Source organism: Alligator mississippiensis, chromosome 5 (genome assembly GCF_030867095.1).
Source record: "Alligator mississippiensis isolate rAllMis1 chromosome 5, rAllMis1, whole genome shotgun sequence".
In the NCBI taxonomy this organism is placed as follows: Eukaryota; Metazoa; Chordata; order Crocodylia; family Alligatoridae; genus Alligator; species Alligator mississippiensis.
In genome coordinates, this window is record NC_081828.1 from 82,573,562 (window position 1) to 82,588,937 (window position 15,376).

The window sequence follows — 15,376 nt, forward strand, 5'->3', positions numbered from 1 at the left end:
AACATTTTTATCAATGATTGGGAAAGGAAGGTGATAGGGAGGTGGCCAAGTTTGCAATTACACATAATTATTCAGGATGATTAAAAAAAGTTGATTGTGAAGAACTGTTTGATGGTTGATTTAAAAAAAAAGTTGATTGTGAAGAATTGTTTGATGGTTGATTTAAAAAAAAAAAAAGTTGATTGTGAAGAATTGTTGACATGTCTTGTAAAATTGAATAAACAGGCAACTACATGACAGATAGGGCACTTTTACAAGTGCTCCAGGGGTGGGAGGGAGTGGGGAGAGTGCTTTAATTAGAGCAGCTCCGAGAGCCACTCTAATTAAAGTGCCACAGCGTCTTGTGTATTACCATCCCCACACAGGGGCACTTGAACCAAAGCTCGTTCAACAAGCTTTTGTTAAAGCACCTCCACTGACATTTTGAAGAGCAGGCACAGTGATATACAAGATGTGGGAGGCTGCTGGAGCACAGTAATTATCACGCTCCAGCAGACTTGAATAACTGAGTCTGCTCTGACGTGGTGTAATTACAGCGCATTGGAGTGGCTTCTGCGCTTGTGTAGAGGCACCCATAAAGTTTAATTTTGATAAGGGCAAAGTGATACACGCAGGAAAAAATAATGTGAGGTATGCATACGATGATGGACTCGACATTAGCTATTACTAATTCAGGAAAGAGATGTTGGGATTGTTGTGTGTATGCTCAATCCAATGTTCAGCATCAAAAAGGGACTAATAGAATGTTAAGGATTATTAGGAAAGGAATAGAAAACAAAATAGAAAATGTCACTATGCCACTGTATAAGTCTGTGATGCACCACCACCTTGAATTCAGGGTGAATTTCAGTCCTCCTACCTCCAAACAGATGTAGTAAAACTGGAAAAGGTACAGAGATGGGCAGTAAGCATGATCAGAGGCATGGAGAGGCTTCTGTATGAAGAGAGACTAAAGAGACTAAGACTTCTCTGCTTAGAGAAAAGAGAACTGTGGGGGGATATGATAGAGAGCTATGAAATAAGTAATAGTGTGAAAATAGTGAATAGGGACTTGTTTACCATGACTCAGAAAATGAAAACAAGATGACATTCAGGGCATGTTTGCACATGTGATTTAATGCGCATTAGCCTGTTTCAGGGGTTTTCAACCTTTTTGGGCTAGTGCAACCCCAGCGGTTGGTTGAGAAGGAAGGAGTCCATTGGTGGCCGGTCGACAAGCCGGGGGGGGGGAAGGTCCCCCAGCAGCCGATTGGCGAGCGTTCTGGTGGTGGAAGTGCTGGCAGCGCCTGCTGCCTAGTACCCGCTAAAGCCTTCCTAAGTACCCTCAGTTGAAAACACCTGGCCTATTTTAATGCTCATTAAAGTGTCATGTAAAAAACCATGGGGCATTTTTAGATGCGTGTGTGATGCAGCACCGGGCACATTTGAAAGTGCCCAGCACTGTGTCGCACACATTTGCATAATTTGTATAAATGACAAAATGTGCATCAGTGCTGAGAAAAATGGCAGTGGCATGCTTTTGAACTAAAACACATCAAAGGTGTTTTAGTTCAAAAGCGCACTGCTGCCATTTTCTCAGCACTAACACGGATTTCGTCATTTATAAAAATGCATGTGATGCAGTACTGGGCACATCAGCTCGCATGTGGAACAGACTCAATCAAGCTGCAGCACAAAAAGGTATTTGTATAAATGTTTGTGCTTTTACTGAATGTGCATTAAAAGAGGTTAAAGCACATTAAGCATCATTTAAAAAGGATTCACTTTAGTTAATGCACATAAACCAGGCTAGTGTGCATTTTCCTAGTACCTCACAATTGAAGTGCTAGTTTTAGCGCGCATTAAAGTGCATTAATGCACATGTAGATGTGCCCACAGTGAAATTATTACAGACCAGATTAAAACTAACGAAAGGAACTTTTTTTCTCACAGTATATAATTAACTTGCTATAAGAATTGCAGATGTCCATAATTCAACCAGGTTCAAAAGAGGCTTAGACAAATTTATGCAAGATAAATCCAACGGTGGCTATTAAACATGATAGTAAAGCTGCAATGCCAAATTAGGACTTTCTAGGCCCCTGCATGCTAAAAGCTGTAAGGGAAGAGAGGTAAGGGACAGGCCAGTCTACTTAGGTCCTGCAAAAAATATTCTTCCTCTTAGCATCTGTTGTGCCACTAAGATACAGAGTACTGGGCTAAATAGACCTGTGGTCTGATCCAGTGTGACACCTCTTATATACTGCATCTCTTCTGTGGATGAATTAAGCATTTCAGAATCTATGATCATATCTAACCCTCTCCTGGGAGTCCTACATGATATGCTTGTGGATATACAGAAATCCTTATGCACAGTGTCAGTAAGTTAAAAGTATGTTGAGGAAAGATACTGTCCAAAACTAAACCTAAACTTTTGATGTCAGTTATCTTCCTCGAAAATCTATATTTCCACCTTTAGAAATCTAGATATAAAAATCACTTTTTGAATTACATACAAAACATTCTAACAGCATTAGGATCAGAACCTTAAGGTCATTAGGTAAAGAGCAGGACTATGTCCCAACTCATTAAAGCCAAAAGCCTTTGAATCTTCTCTAAACTATTAACAATGCCAGGAGAGAATTTGCTTTGCTTTACTTTTTTGTCTTAGCAGTGACTGCTTAAGAATTTTGTTCTGTTAAAACATTACTATGCTGAAAGCCCTCATGAGGTTTTTAGGATAATGGTTTACATTAAATTCTCTAGGTATAAGTTTTACGTTTGAATCTTACTCTTGTTTTTCAAGCGTTATATTGCAGCAATTAAGAATATTCAATTGCACTAGCCCAAAGGGTGCTTGATTGCCTCATTGCAAGGTAGTCTGTGCTGCTTAGTGAACAATAGTGGTTATTAATGGTCTTCTTTCTGTGTATCAGCAGCAGCTTCATGCTGCGTGTCCTGACTAGTAGCCCTGTTGGTACTCTGTTGAGACAATTTTCTGCCTACCTAAATTCTTCTTAGTTCAGAGCAGTTACTGTTGGGTGCTCCTTGGTCCTTGATTTACTCAGCATAGAAGTCACTGATAGCATGACTTCTGTCCAAACTTGCTTCTCATATTCTCTAGGTCACATATTAATCATCAGAAATATTGGAACATGAGGTGCAACAGGTTCCTTAGCAAGGTCCCTGCCATTTTAAACATTATTTCTATTTGTGGTGAGAAGGATGAGGGACTCCAGCCAGAAAGACTAGAGTCTTGCAGGTGGTTTTTGTCTTGCCAGGACCACAGGGAAGGAACTGCATTCCATTGCAACGTATTTGAAAGGGGGAAAACTGTGCAAACATTATGCACACACTCTGTTCAGTCTGTTCTTTATCCCATCTGCATCACAATACATTGCACCAATTTTACTACATATATGGGTTTTGGAAGTGATGGAGGAGGATCCAGGGAACTACAGACTGGTCAGCCTCACCTCAGTCCCCAGGAAAATCATGGAGCTGGTCCTCAAGGAATCCATTTCTAAGCACTTGGAGGAGAAGGTGATCAGGAACAGTCAGCATGGATTCACTAAGGGCAAGTCATGCCTGACCAACCTGATTGCTTTCTATGATGAAATAACTGGCTCTGTAGATGCGGGGAAAGCAGTGAACATGATATACCTTGACTTTAGCAAGGCTTTTGATATAGTCTCCCTCAACATTCTTGCAAGCAAGCTAAGGAAGTATGTGTTGGATGAATGGACTGTAAGGTGGATAAAAAGTGGGCTGGATCATTGGACTCAATGGGTGGTGATTAATGGCTTAATGTGTAGCTTGCAGCTGTTGACTAGTGGGGTTGATCCTGGGGCTGGTTATGTTCAGTATCTTCATTAACCATCTAGAAGATGGGATGGATTGCACCCTAAGCAAGTTTTCAGATGACACCAAGCTGGAGGGAGTAGTAAATACACTGGAGGGTAGAGCTAGGATTCAGCATGATCTAGACAAATTGGAGGACTGGGCCAAAAAGAAGTCTTATGAGGTTCAATAGGAGAAGTACCAAGTTGTGCACTTAAGACGGAAGAGTCTTATGCACTGCTACAGGCTTCGGACAAACTGGGTAAGCAGCAGCTCTACAGAAAAGGACCTGGAGTCACAGTGAACAATAAGCTGATTATGAGTCAACATTGTGTTCTTGTTGCCAAGAAGGCTAATGGCATACAGGGCTGCATTAGTAGGATCATTGCCAGCAGGTCAAAGGAAGTAATTTTCCCCTCTATTCTACACTGGTGAGGCCACATCTGGAGTACTGTGTCCAGTTTTGCCCCCCACCACTCCCGCTATAGAAAGGGCATGGACAAGGTGGAGAGAGTCCAGTGGAGGGCAACAAAAATGGTGAGGGGGCTGGGGCACCTGACTTCTGAGGAGAGGCTGAGGGAACTGGGCTTATTTAGTCTGCAGAAGAGAAGACTGAGAAGGGTTTTGCTAGTACTTTCAACTATCTGAAGTTTGGTTACAAGGAAGATGGAGGTAGCGGTTCCCAATCTGTGGTATGGGTACCACTGGTGTTATGCAGACAACCTGTCAGTGGTACGTGTTAACAGATTTATTATTACTTTATAGGACAAAAATTTGCTGGTGGCACTTAAGGTTAAACTGAAAAAATTGCTGGTGGTACTTAAGGTTGTATCATTTTAAATTAGTGGTGCGCAATCTATCAGAGTTTGGGAACCGCTGACTGTTCTCAGTGGTGACAGATGGCAGAACAAGGAGCAATGGTCTCAAGTTGCAACAAGGGAGGTTTAGGAAAAAAAAAATTCTAATTAGTAGTGTGGCACTGGAACAGATTACCTAAAGAGGTGGTAGAGTCTCTATCCTTGGAGGTCTTTAAGGCCCAGCTCAACAAAAAGCCCTGGCTGGAATGATCTAACTGGGGATGGTCCTGCTGCGAATATGGGGTTGGACTAGATGCCCTCGAAGTCCTTTCCAATCCTGAATTTCTGATTCAAGCCTACACCTCGTAGGTGGTTTATAGGTTATTCTGGGTGGGGCCCTTTCCACCCATCTTGTTGAAGCTATTCCTTTATGCAGAAAGGAATTCAAGATTCATCGAGCCTGAGAGGGCAGACAAAAGGAAGCCTGATTCTGTAGCCTAGTGGTGGAGTGTTTTTACCTGGCAGTGAGGAGCAATTTTTTTTGTTCCTTGTTCTTAGGAAAGTTACATGCAGCAATGGGTAAAATAGAGCATCTGTACTGTCTAGTACTAGGCAGGTGAGAAAGGCATGTGTGTTTGTCAGACACATTTATTACACCAAGTTTGACAAAACTAGGTTCTTGACCTAGAAAATGTTCTAAATTTAAGAACTGTGCAGAATGAGCATAATCTTAAACAGTACACTGGACAGCCCATTATTGTGACAGAATAATGCTAAGGGTCCTCCAGGGGTTTAAAAAGGACAGGAAGGTATCCCATCTCTAAGTACCAGCCGAGGGATTTTGCTCTCCTAAAGTTTAAGGGGGTTTGAAGCAGGAATTAGAATTTTGGAAGAGTGGAAGTGCAAAGATTAGGGTCATATTAAAAATATTTCCAACATTGTCAGATGGTTATATGTGTATGGTTAAGTTAATATATTACAGCCTCATAGATTAAAGATGGCAGTTTGGATTTCAGCAAAACTTTTTGTTTAATATAACTTATGTTGATCTTGTACCTTCACCCTGTAGAAAAATGAATTGTTTTGAAAATGAAACTCAGCGTGAAACATAAATGCTTGTTTGAATTTTTCCCTAAAATGCAAGTTCATTTATTCACAGAACAATAGATCAAATGAGAGTACACTTCAATATGCTTTCTTGAACTGTAACAATATGCTGTATAATTTCTTCCCATTTCATGACCTGATAGTTAAATTCCTTTTTTAAGTAACTTTGTAGTTTCAGCGTGGCTTATCAGAAGCTATTAATGAACTACCATTAAGGCTGCATGGGTACAGTACGTAGCAGATGAAAGCTGCTGCAGGGCCCTGATTACAGGCATTAAAATGGTGTGTATTGGCTTACTGCTGCTTCCCAGCAGGTAACCTCACTCATAATTCCTTTGCATCTAGTCTCAGCAGGAGAAGATTGACAGAATTGAAGACCATGTCAACAATGCCGCTGTGAATGTTGAAGAGGGAACCAAAAACTTGGGGAAGGTAGGGATCTGCTCCTGCTGGTGAATCAATGGTACTCTGCCTCCCAGCAATCTTCTGTATTAACCCAATTGATCTGCCGTCTTTAATGCTGAGGGAACCAGCAATTAAGGAAATAAGGAAGAAATGACATAGGTAGTAAAAAAAAAAAATCAATTTTGCTTGTAATGTTCTGTCACATCCAGTCTGCCAGAAAAGAATTTATCTGCCTAAAGTCTCATTATAAGGTGTTCTGCTGCTGCTTCCAATGGAATACCTGGAAAAACAGGCAGAGTGTTAAATGATTGGCTCATAAGACTCAAATGCATGTGAAATGAAACTATGATGGTGACACACAATTATGTGATGCTGAACTACATTTATGTTGCTAAGAGTTGCTGTTAGCTGACATATGCAGTCTTCAGGCATGTATGAAACAGCTTCTGGGCACTTTCCAATTACTACATTTATTTTAATGGCACAGCCCAGCCAGTGGATTCTAGACTGTAAATAAATTCAGCCACTTTGTAAAATAATTTGGTGTTCTGTTGCATAATTGGAACTGTTCAAGTTTGAAGCAGACATGGCATATTCTCTCTTACCTGTAGAATAGTGTATTTAAAAAAAATGTAATTTGCAAGGTTTATTTATGTGCTAAAATCTGGATATATTGCCAAGACTAATGAGGGGAAAATGCACATCACCACAGGCATGTATTCTGAATAGATTGTTTTTGTTGTGTTTTTTTTTAACAGGCTGCAAAGTACAAGCTGGCAGCTCTGCCTGTGGCAGGTGCACTCATTGGAGGAGTGGTAGGGGGTCCTATTGGTCTCCTTGCAGGCTTCAAAGTAGCAGGAATTGCAGCTGCACTTGGTGGTGGGATTCTGGGCTTCACAGGTGGAAAATTGATACAAAGAAGAAAACAGAAAGTGATTGAGCAGCTCTCTTCCAGCTGTCCAGACCTTCCTAGTCAGAGCAACAAAAAATCTAATTGAAGTGAGGCTGGGAACAGAAGTAATATCCCCAGCAATGATGACAACTTGCAGTCTTTGCTTTGAATATAAATCTGAGTCTCATGAATTTGGACAACTATATTGCTGTTTTGGGGGGGGGGGGGTGACACAGAGATGCTAGAACTTAAGCATTTGAGAGACTGCCACTGAGACAAGGCAGTGCTGTAGTTTTGAAAGCTGTAAGGACTGCCTTTTTATCATAGGCATATGGTGCATTACGGCTGCAGCTGTAATGATGAATGCCAGGTGTTCTGTGCCAAATTCACCTCTTATTTTATCTGATGACAGGAGTAGATTTAGTTGAGAGTTTAGAATAAATTTAGGAAAGCCTTGGAGCATTCTCACCAGGGCAGAGTGAGACACCCTAATGTTTGGAGCATTTTTTCTAAGTGATTTAAAAAAAAAATAAAAAAAATGAGCGCTCTAGCTTCCAGCCAGCTTCTAAACTTCACAATTTTGGTTCCAGCAAAATATCAATTTGGCTGTATCCACAAACCACCATAGGATAAGTGACAGTCTGTTCAACAGAAGCACAAATCAGCACAACTTTTTACAGGTTAAGGTTGAAATGTATCGTTGCAGGCTGTGGAGGCAGCTTCATTGTCCTCTGCCTGTACTGTCAAGCTGGGCTGCCTTTCTAGAGCACTACACAATCTTTATTTTCTTTTTTAAAAAGCTTATTTTTCCTGCCCTTTTCTTATTGTCCTTCTTAAATCATCTACTGCTTCTTATAAATAAACAGTTTCACTTTCCATCCCTTCCCAACAAGCCAATAAAAAAATTGTATAGGAGTGGTTGTGCTAGGGGTGTAACATTCCATTATGGTCTAATCCCAGCTGGTCTTTGAAAGCAACTGTCTGGGATTGAAATTAAATTCCAAGATTTGGAACATTGAAGCCCTGCTTATTTAAGTATTACCTGGCTCATTGTGGGATGCTGATGTCCCTTCTTCCTTTGCACCTTTCTAACATTCTGCCAGCAGCAAAACAGCAGTGGAAGAAGTTAAAAACCAGCCATTCATGACATTTGATATTGCTGGAACAGCAGCAACTCCTCAGTAGTTCCTTATACCTGTTCCACTGATTTAGCAAGAGTGTGATGATAATTGGCATCAGTTTCTTTGCCAGGTGAGGTGGTTATAGATTACAAAGGACTGTCATATGGGTATAGTCCTGGTGACTGTGCTGTCATTAGCTGATCTGATCAGAAAAAACATTTTGAAAGATGGCCAAGTCTGTTGCAGCACCCAGGTCATGAACACAGCTGGGTACGAGTCAGCCCTGTATACTATTCTTCAGCTGGCTGTCTCCAGCCATACAGCATAATTATGCTAGTGCTTTCACTCCGTTTTTTTTGCTTACCTCAGCAGATCCGAGCTCTGCTCCACTGGGCAGCTTGGGCCAAGATGCATCTAGTTCTTAGAATTCAGTCAGCAGAGTTTTCTCTTCAAGGAGTTGGGGTGTATATGGGTGTAGTTAGCTCTGGCTTGTGCCACTGTCTTCTTGGTGATGCCTATTGAGGGATATCTTCCTGGGGGTATCTATTGTGCCTCATTTATCCTGCTCATTGTATTGTCAACTAAAGTCCACTTATGTCTCTGCCTCTTCCATTTTTAAATATAGTATTTTTAATGAGTTTTCAATGTCACACAGCCCTGGCTCTTCCACACGGTCTAGCTGTGCATGAGTTCCAGCACTGCTGCTACCACTTTCTAGGAAAACATAGGGAGCAAAGTTGCTTCTGGAAGATCTCAAATGGTTGGATCTTCTTGAGACCTTTTACAAATAAATATTTAAAAGGTTTTCCTAAATATTGTGTAATTACATGTTGATGTTCAGTCCTTCATATCTTTAGGGGAGAACTATCACTACATCACTTCACTTAACAATTACTGGAGCTCCATTTTAATAACCAACAATTTGTCAATCTATGAAAATATTGTCTTCTAATAATGGACTCCGGCTTTGGTGCCTAAATGCATTCTAAGAAACCATTAGCTTCAAGACAAGTTTCCTGTAGTTCTCTCTCATTTATTTTACTTAAGAGTACAAACCAACTGCAACTGTGTAGATGATGTTGTCTACTTTAAATAAAACTTAGGCTCAGGGAAGCAACATGAATGAAAATGGTGTTCACAAGTAATCATTAAAATGTAAAACTAACAAAACTCCATGTATTAAGCCAAAGTGCCTTTCTCTGTAGAATTACATGGGGTTGAGAAAACCTCCTGAGTTACCTGGCTTATTTGCACGTGCCATGCAAGAAACGTTTTTTTTTAAAATCGCATCTATTATGACTATACACATTTGTAATGAACTCATAACAACCCATAGCAGAGAAATGTATTCCTTGTTTGATGTCCTTAGCCATTACACTTTATCTGCCTACATTTAGAGCATTTGGAACCAGAAAAAACCACTGCTCTCTCTAGGAATTGGAGCAGACATTGAAGATGTCAACTTCCCTTCTTTACCCTGCTAACTTGTATGTATTTGATGACAGAAACCAAGAGAGAATTGCCCAAACTTTTGCAAGTTGGGAATACAGCTATGACAATCCTTATGTATAGAACTGAGGACCTTCTTTTTTTCCCCCACTAGACTAGTGACTGTAAAGTTGCATACAAAATCAGTTTAATAGATGCTCACTTAAGAGACATTTAAAGCCATATTGCTTCTCTCTCTCATGTTTGAAAAAACAAAATCCAGTAAAAAAAACTAGAGTTTCATTTGCATCTGGTATGCATGCAGAAACTTTATATGCCATTAAAGCCAACAATACTGCTGGAATTGTACGATTCAATTTCAAGTCTGAGGGTTTCTTTTGAATATATAGAAAAACGTGGGCCCCCTTTCATGGCCAAACCATTGCTTAAATTGCAATGGACATTATTCAAGAGTCAGAAGTACAAGGTAGACATTTTGTCAGATTCAATAAAGATTTTTTTTTGCCTTCATTTTTATATGGTTTGTATTTTCTATTTAAAATGTGTTGTTTTCTGTTTTCATCCCAGTATCTAAATGATCACTACTTTTATGTAAATTAACACTGCATGGATGATTAAATAATTGTATAAAACTAACATTTAAAATAATATTTTATTGAACTAGCAATCATATATGCTATCAATATTCCACTAGTGGAAGTGGCAAGACTACAAGAGAAATTAACAGTCAAATGGATAGATACACCACCTGAAACATCTACAATATTTGGGATTTGCATAAAGTTTTGTCAGTCTATCAAAGCCTATTTCATTGGTAATGTATATGGATGCTGGGTAGAAAAGGGCTAGAATATTAATTTCAAGTTCTGATATAAAATGAGGTTTTGGGATTTGTTTTTGTTCCATTTAAAGTAACCCTCCCCACCATTCTTTTTTTCTTTTCTTTACACACACCAGTGTTTAGCAACTGTTGATCCTTCCGGGTCATGGCATATGTATGAGAGGTAACCCAGATCTTTGATGCATATGCCTAGGCAGGAGTTTTGGAGGAGTGGAGGCTGCCGAGACCTTCAATCCACTGAAACAGAATCAAAAGGCTAGATTGAGTCCAGGCGCTTGGTGCCTCCATGGCTGTATTTGTATAAGAGTCCAGGAATTGAACCCAGGTCTCCTGTGCAACAGACAAGGATTCTACCACTGAAACACAGGGGACTTGCACACCAATGTAGGCAGAGGAAAACAGCGAGAATAGTAATTAGGGCACTTGGTTCTACATAGAAAACAAAGGTTCAAATGCCTGCTAGCTTTGAATCTCCTTGAAGAGGCACCAGAACCTGAGTTTCCCATGCTCCAATTGTCTTACATGCATGGCTATATTTGCTACTTTGGGCTGTTTGCATTTCTGACCCCTTCCCCATAATTCCATTCTGGATAGAGGCAGACATCCCGAACAAAGTTTGATCTAAACAGATGTTTGCCATTTTCTGACAAACTTTCTTTAAACTTCGGAACCAGTGTTAATCTTATGAATAAAGTCAGAAATTGAGACGTTCATACACTTGCTGGAGGCCTGCTATCACCTCTATACCTGAATGCATGCTGATCTCTGTATGTTACTGAAGCTCAACCACTTTCTTCCTGTTGAAGTCCCTACTACAGATCTATTTTTGTATGGTGCCTAGAAGGAAGACAGGTGCTTGTTTCATGTACATTGTTTCTCCCTCTCCCTAACTGACCTCCATGGGCAAGTTTCATCCTTGTTTGTTTCTGACAAAACACATAATATGCCAGGCAATTTCTAGACATATTTCAGTAAGTAGTATAAGCTCCCTTTGCATCATGAAATAAAATAATGAAATCAAATCCATAAGAGATTTCTTACAGTGATAGCTACTCTATAGCACAGGGGTCAGCAGTGTTTTTGGGCAGAATGTAAAAAACACCCGCAACTTCAACTTGCAAGATGTTGGTGTGCCGGGGGTGAATGGTGGGGGAACCGCAGCGCCACATACCGCACGTTCAGCCATTCTCCACATTGTAAGGCGGGGGGGGCGCTGGCCCCTGGCTATCCACTGCTGCAGCCTCAGGATCCCAGGTACAGCTGCTGGGGCCAGCCCAATGCTAGCCCTAACTGCCCCGCATTCCACCCGCTGCCCCCCAGTAGCCTGTTGCATGCCAAAGCACCCATGGCATAGGCATTCCCTGGGGATAACAGCAGCACAAGGTACACTGCTGCTAGTTTCCCTGGCAAAACAAATGTCCACGCGTGTCTGAAAGTGGCCCTTGGTTTTTAGGTATAACATAGGCTGACATGGAACTGTCCACTATCACTATTCCATCACCAAAATGGAATACTTTTTTTGATTACCTATGATTCTTCTTAATATGTTCAGCTCAAGGGATCATAATGCAGTATAATGCAGGAGGTCGTTACCTGTGGGGTCCCTGTTTTATTTGCAACAACAGTGTAGGGGAATGAGAAAAAAAAGACAGTCTTACAGTTAAGACAGTTGAATGCTGTCCAGAAGAACACGATTTTATCCCCCAGCCTCTGCCATAACACTGGACAAGTCCCTAAAAGGTTTTTTTTTATTATTTTTTTTTTAACGGGTGGTCAGGATTTGCAAATGCCTTAGTTTCTTTGACCTGAAGCCCTGTATTCTGATTAGCTGAAGCATGAGCACTGCTGAAGCATGAAATCAAGGGAAGCCATGTATTGAACCCAAACTGGAAATGCGCATTCTGATAAAGCGTAGAAGCCCAAGTCATGGGCCAGGCTTCCATAGTAGTAGATAACAAAAATTAGGTTCATGTGGCTTCTAAATGGATACCTAAAATTAATAGACGATTTTTCTATTTTAATGTATATGTCAACACCTCATCTGTAAAATGGACATAATCTATCTCCCCTCTTCTTCCATATTATGGACTGTCTTAAAAAATTAATCTTTGTGAAGCATTCCTCATACAGTGTTAAGTATTAGAAAAAAGGTCATGAAGAAATTACTACTGTGTTCAGAGCAGTTTGAATAACGTGCTACATAAGACAAAGGCACACGCTGAAAAAAACAAATGATTAAACAACAAATGCTGGATAGTCCCTAAGTGAGCATCATGCCACACAATGAATGCAGAAGGGGTCATATGCAGGCAAAAAAAAGATTTGATGTGGTCTTTAATTACACAGCCTCCCACATATAGGTACAGGGAGGCTAAATTAAGGGTGCATAAGCCAGCGTAATTTTGACATACTGCAACTGAGAGTCAGGCATTGCAACCATAGTATTTTTTTTTAACATAGCCTTTGTAGGTATAATGCATTAAGGACTCAAGATCAGAGGAATGCAATATTGATACCATAAAAATATCAAAGTGGAAAAAATGGAGATATCCGAACAGCTGTTTACAGGAAAGCACACCACAACATTCTGTAAAACTTTAATTTATTCCCTTCCCAAGTATCCAGAATACGCCCTCTTAATTATGAGAAAAATGTGACAATGAAACGAAGTACCAGGATAGCTGTTCACATGAAGAGGAAGAAATAAAAGCACATACTACCAGATTACACAGAGAAAAAAAAAAAAAAATCAGAGGAGTCCTACTTAGAGAGTGCAAGTTAACAGCATGTCTCTGGCAATGATACCTTCATTTGAATTAGAAAAGTTTTACAGAACGGAGTTAGATCAAAAGTCTAGATGGGTCTCTGATATTTTACTATAGCATTAGGAACAAGCCATTTGAAAGATGCTGTACAGAATGACCCACCAAACAAATGTATTTACAAGCCCAGGGAGCAAAAAAATTATTTTTCAGTTTATCCAAAATAAAAATACACATAGAATTATGAAAATATAGGTTTACTATTTCCACCACACAAGTCAATGCTGCTGTTTGAAAAGGCTTGCAAGATTAGTTCAAGTTTTTAAAGTTCATCTTTTTCCCTCAATAATGTGTACCTATGTTCACTGGGTGCTAACTTCTGGAATGAACTCTCTGGTGGACTGCTTGCTACATCTTGATTTGGCTGAAACAGAACAAAAAGTAAAGTTAGTCTTTGGCTTCACTCATAATTAGCTACTGCCTACATCAAGAAAACAACAGGAACAATTAGTCTGCTTAGCTTGGCAATTAAAAAATTTTTAGGAATAAATATTTTCGGAATAAAATCTCTCTTCCCTGACGTTGCTTATTAGGACAGCATCCATCCCCGCATGCCCCAATATATATCCTTTTAACATAACTACCAAATGTCACAATGGATAACACATTTATATCCTTATAAACATATCCCACCCATGCCTCTGTTCAGTACATAAGATTGCTTATTACGACAGTAAATAAAAAATGTTAACTTTGATCTCAGATATCAACATGTACTTGTGAGGGATCTGTGCATCAATTAACTACACAGTTATTTTCCTATGTGGAAGAAGGTGGTCATAGTGGTGATCTAGTTAGTTTTCTCTCACAATATGTAACGGGCAGGAAAGGATTATTTTATAGAGAACTTGTAGACGCAGCATCATCCAAGAAGCAATATAGCTAAGTGGATAAGAGCTGAGTGATGGGGATGTGTGTTTTGTCCTCAGCTGCACCAAATACTGTGCACTTACACTCTCGTGTAAAATGGGGAAGATGATTTCTGAAGCCTTACTCCAAAGAATAGTTATTAACAGTAGATGAGATAAAAACACTTAGTTATCTGAACTTAGTTATGGATGTTTAATGTATGGAAGATGACTGAAAACTGGCATCCTGAAAGGGAAAGAAGGAAGAATGTGGAATATGGACCATGTGTACCCGAGTGTGGAATACATGTTATGTACCCAGTAGTACCCAGAATTTTCAGCTCCCAGTTTTGTGGCTAGGGTGTTGCACATTGTGAATTTAGCTAAGACTGCTGCCACAAGAAAGAGCACATGTGCAGATATTTAATTTCCTAGGTATTGTTTAATGTTTAAGAGGGACAGGAGACTGGGTTGGTAAGATGGTTCTGATAATTGCATCACAAATGCAGCTAGTGATGGAGAAGACTATCATTATCTTTGTGCATAAAATGTTTTCAAATCCGCAGCTTCATAAAATCATAGTTGCCCATATGAAAGTGTGTTGGCCACCTGTCTCTGCACCTGTGTTCAGTTATGGGAAACAGCAGCAGAAACATGACTGTTCCTTCTGAAATATTTTTATTTCACTTTGTACCAGGTCCACTTGAGATTACCTACTAATTGCTATGCTGGTAGGCAGTATTTAAAAACTAATCACTTGAAAAAGACGGTTGGTAAGTTTTACAGAGGCACAAAACCCTAACCTCATGTGAACTTCTACACTGAAAAACAACCTTTCTGTAGAGACAGACAGAAGTTTACACCACATCTGAAGGCAAATAACTCCATCTCACACACACACACTAATGGCATGTCATGTAAAGGCCTATACATATCTATCCACTGTACTTGATATATTCGTAGAGGAAGAATGGAGAAGAGAGTAAGACCATAGCACCAGGGATTGGGGCTATGGCAGACAGGTGGGAGCTAAAAAGGAGCAAAGAGCATTATGGTCTAGCCAAGCTCATCCCCAGATGACCATCCCTGTGGAGGAGCAGTATCCAGCTCATGGCTTGCAAGCAATATTCTGCCTACAAGACCCTCTAATAGCACTCACAGCCTCAAGAAATTACAATGTTGAAAGAGGTTGACAGGAGCAAAGAAAGGTGTCAACTTGCAGAGTTACTAGCTCAGTACGTCTATGAGCCACTGAAGGCTGAGGACTCCTGGCAA

General features: G+C 40.1%; 2 protein-coding genes across 6 annotated transcripts in view; one reads left to right on the forward strand and one right to left on the reverse strand.

Annotated features, from left to right (window-relative positions):
- The window catches only part of STX17 (syntaxin 17), a 74,253-nt gene extending 64,153 nt beyond the window's left edge, over positions 1 to 10,100 (forward strand). For all 4 annotated transcript variants that reach the window (XM_059728553.1, XM_006260383.4, XM_006260382.4 and 1 more), the window contains 2 exons: positions 6,069 to 6,155; positions 6,887 to 10,100. In XM_059728553.1, coding sequence (XP_059584536.1) covers positions 6,069 to 6,155; positions 6,887 to 7,126 — 327 coding nt within the window. In that variant the 3' untranslated portion in view covers positions 7,127 to 10,100. The remainder of the gene's footprint in view (positions 1 to 6,068; positions 6,156 to 6,886) is intronic.
- Positions 10,101 to 13,016: 2,916 nt separating this feature from the next.
- The window catches only part of ERP44 (endoplasmic reticulum protein 44), a 130,929-nt gene continuing 128,569 nt past the window's right edge, over positions 13,017 to 15,376 (reverse strand). For both annotated transcript variants that reach the window (XM_014603015.3, XM_059728552.1), the window contains exon 12: positions 13,017 to 13,617. In XM_014603015.3, coding sequence (XP_014458501.1) covers positions 13,516 to 13,617 — 102 coding nt within the window. In that variant the 3' untranslated portion in view covers positions 13,017 to 13,515. The remainder of the gene's footprint in view (positions 13,618 to 15,376) is intronic.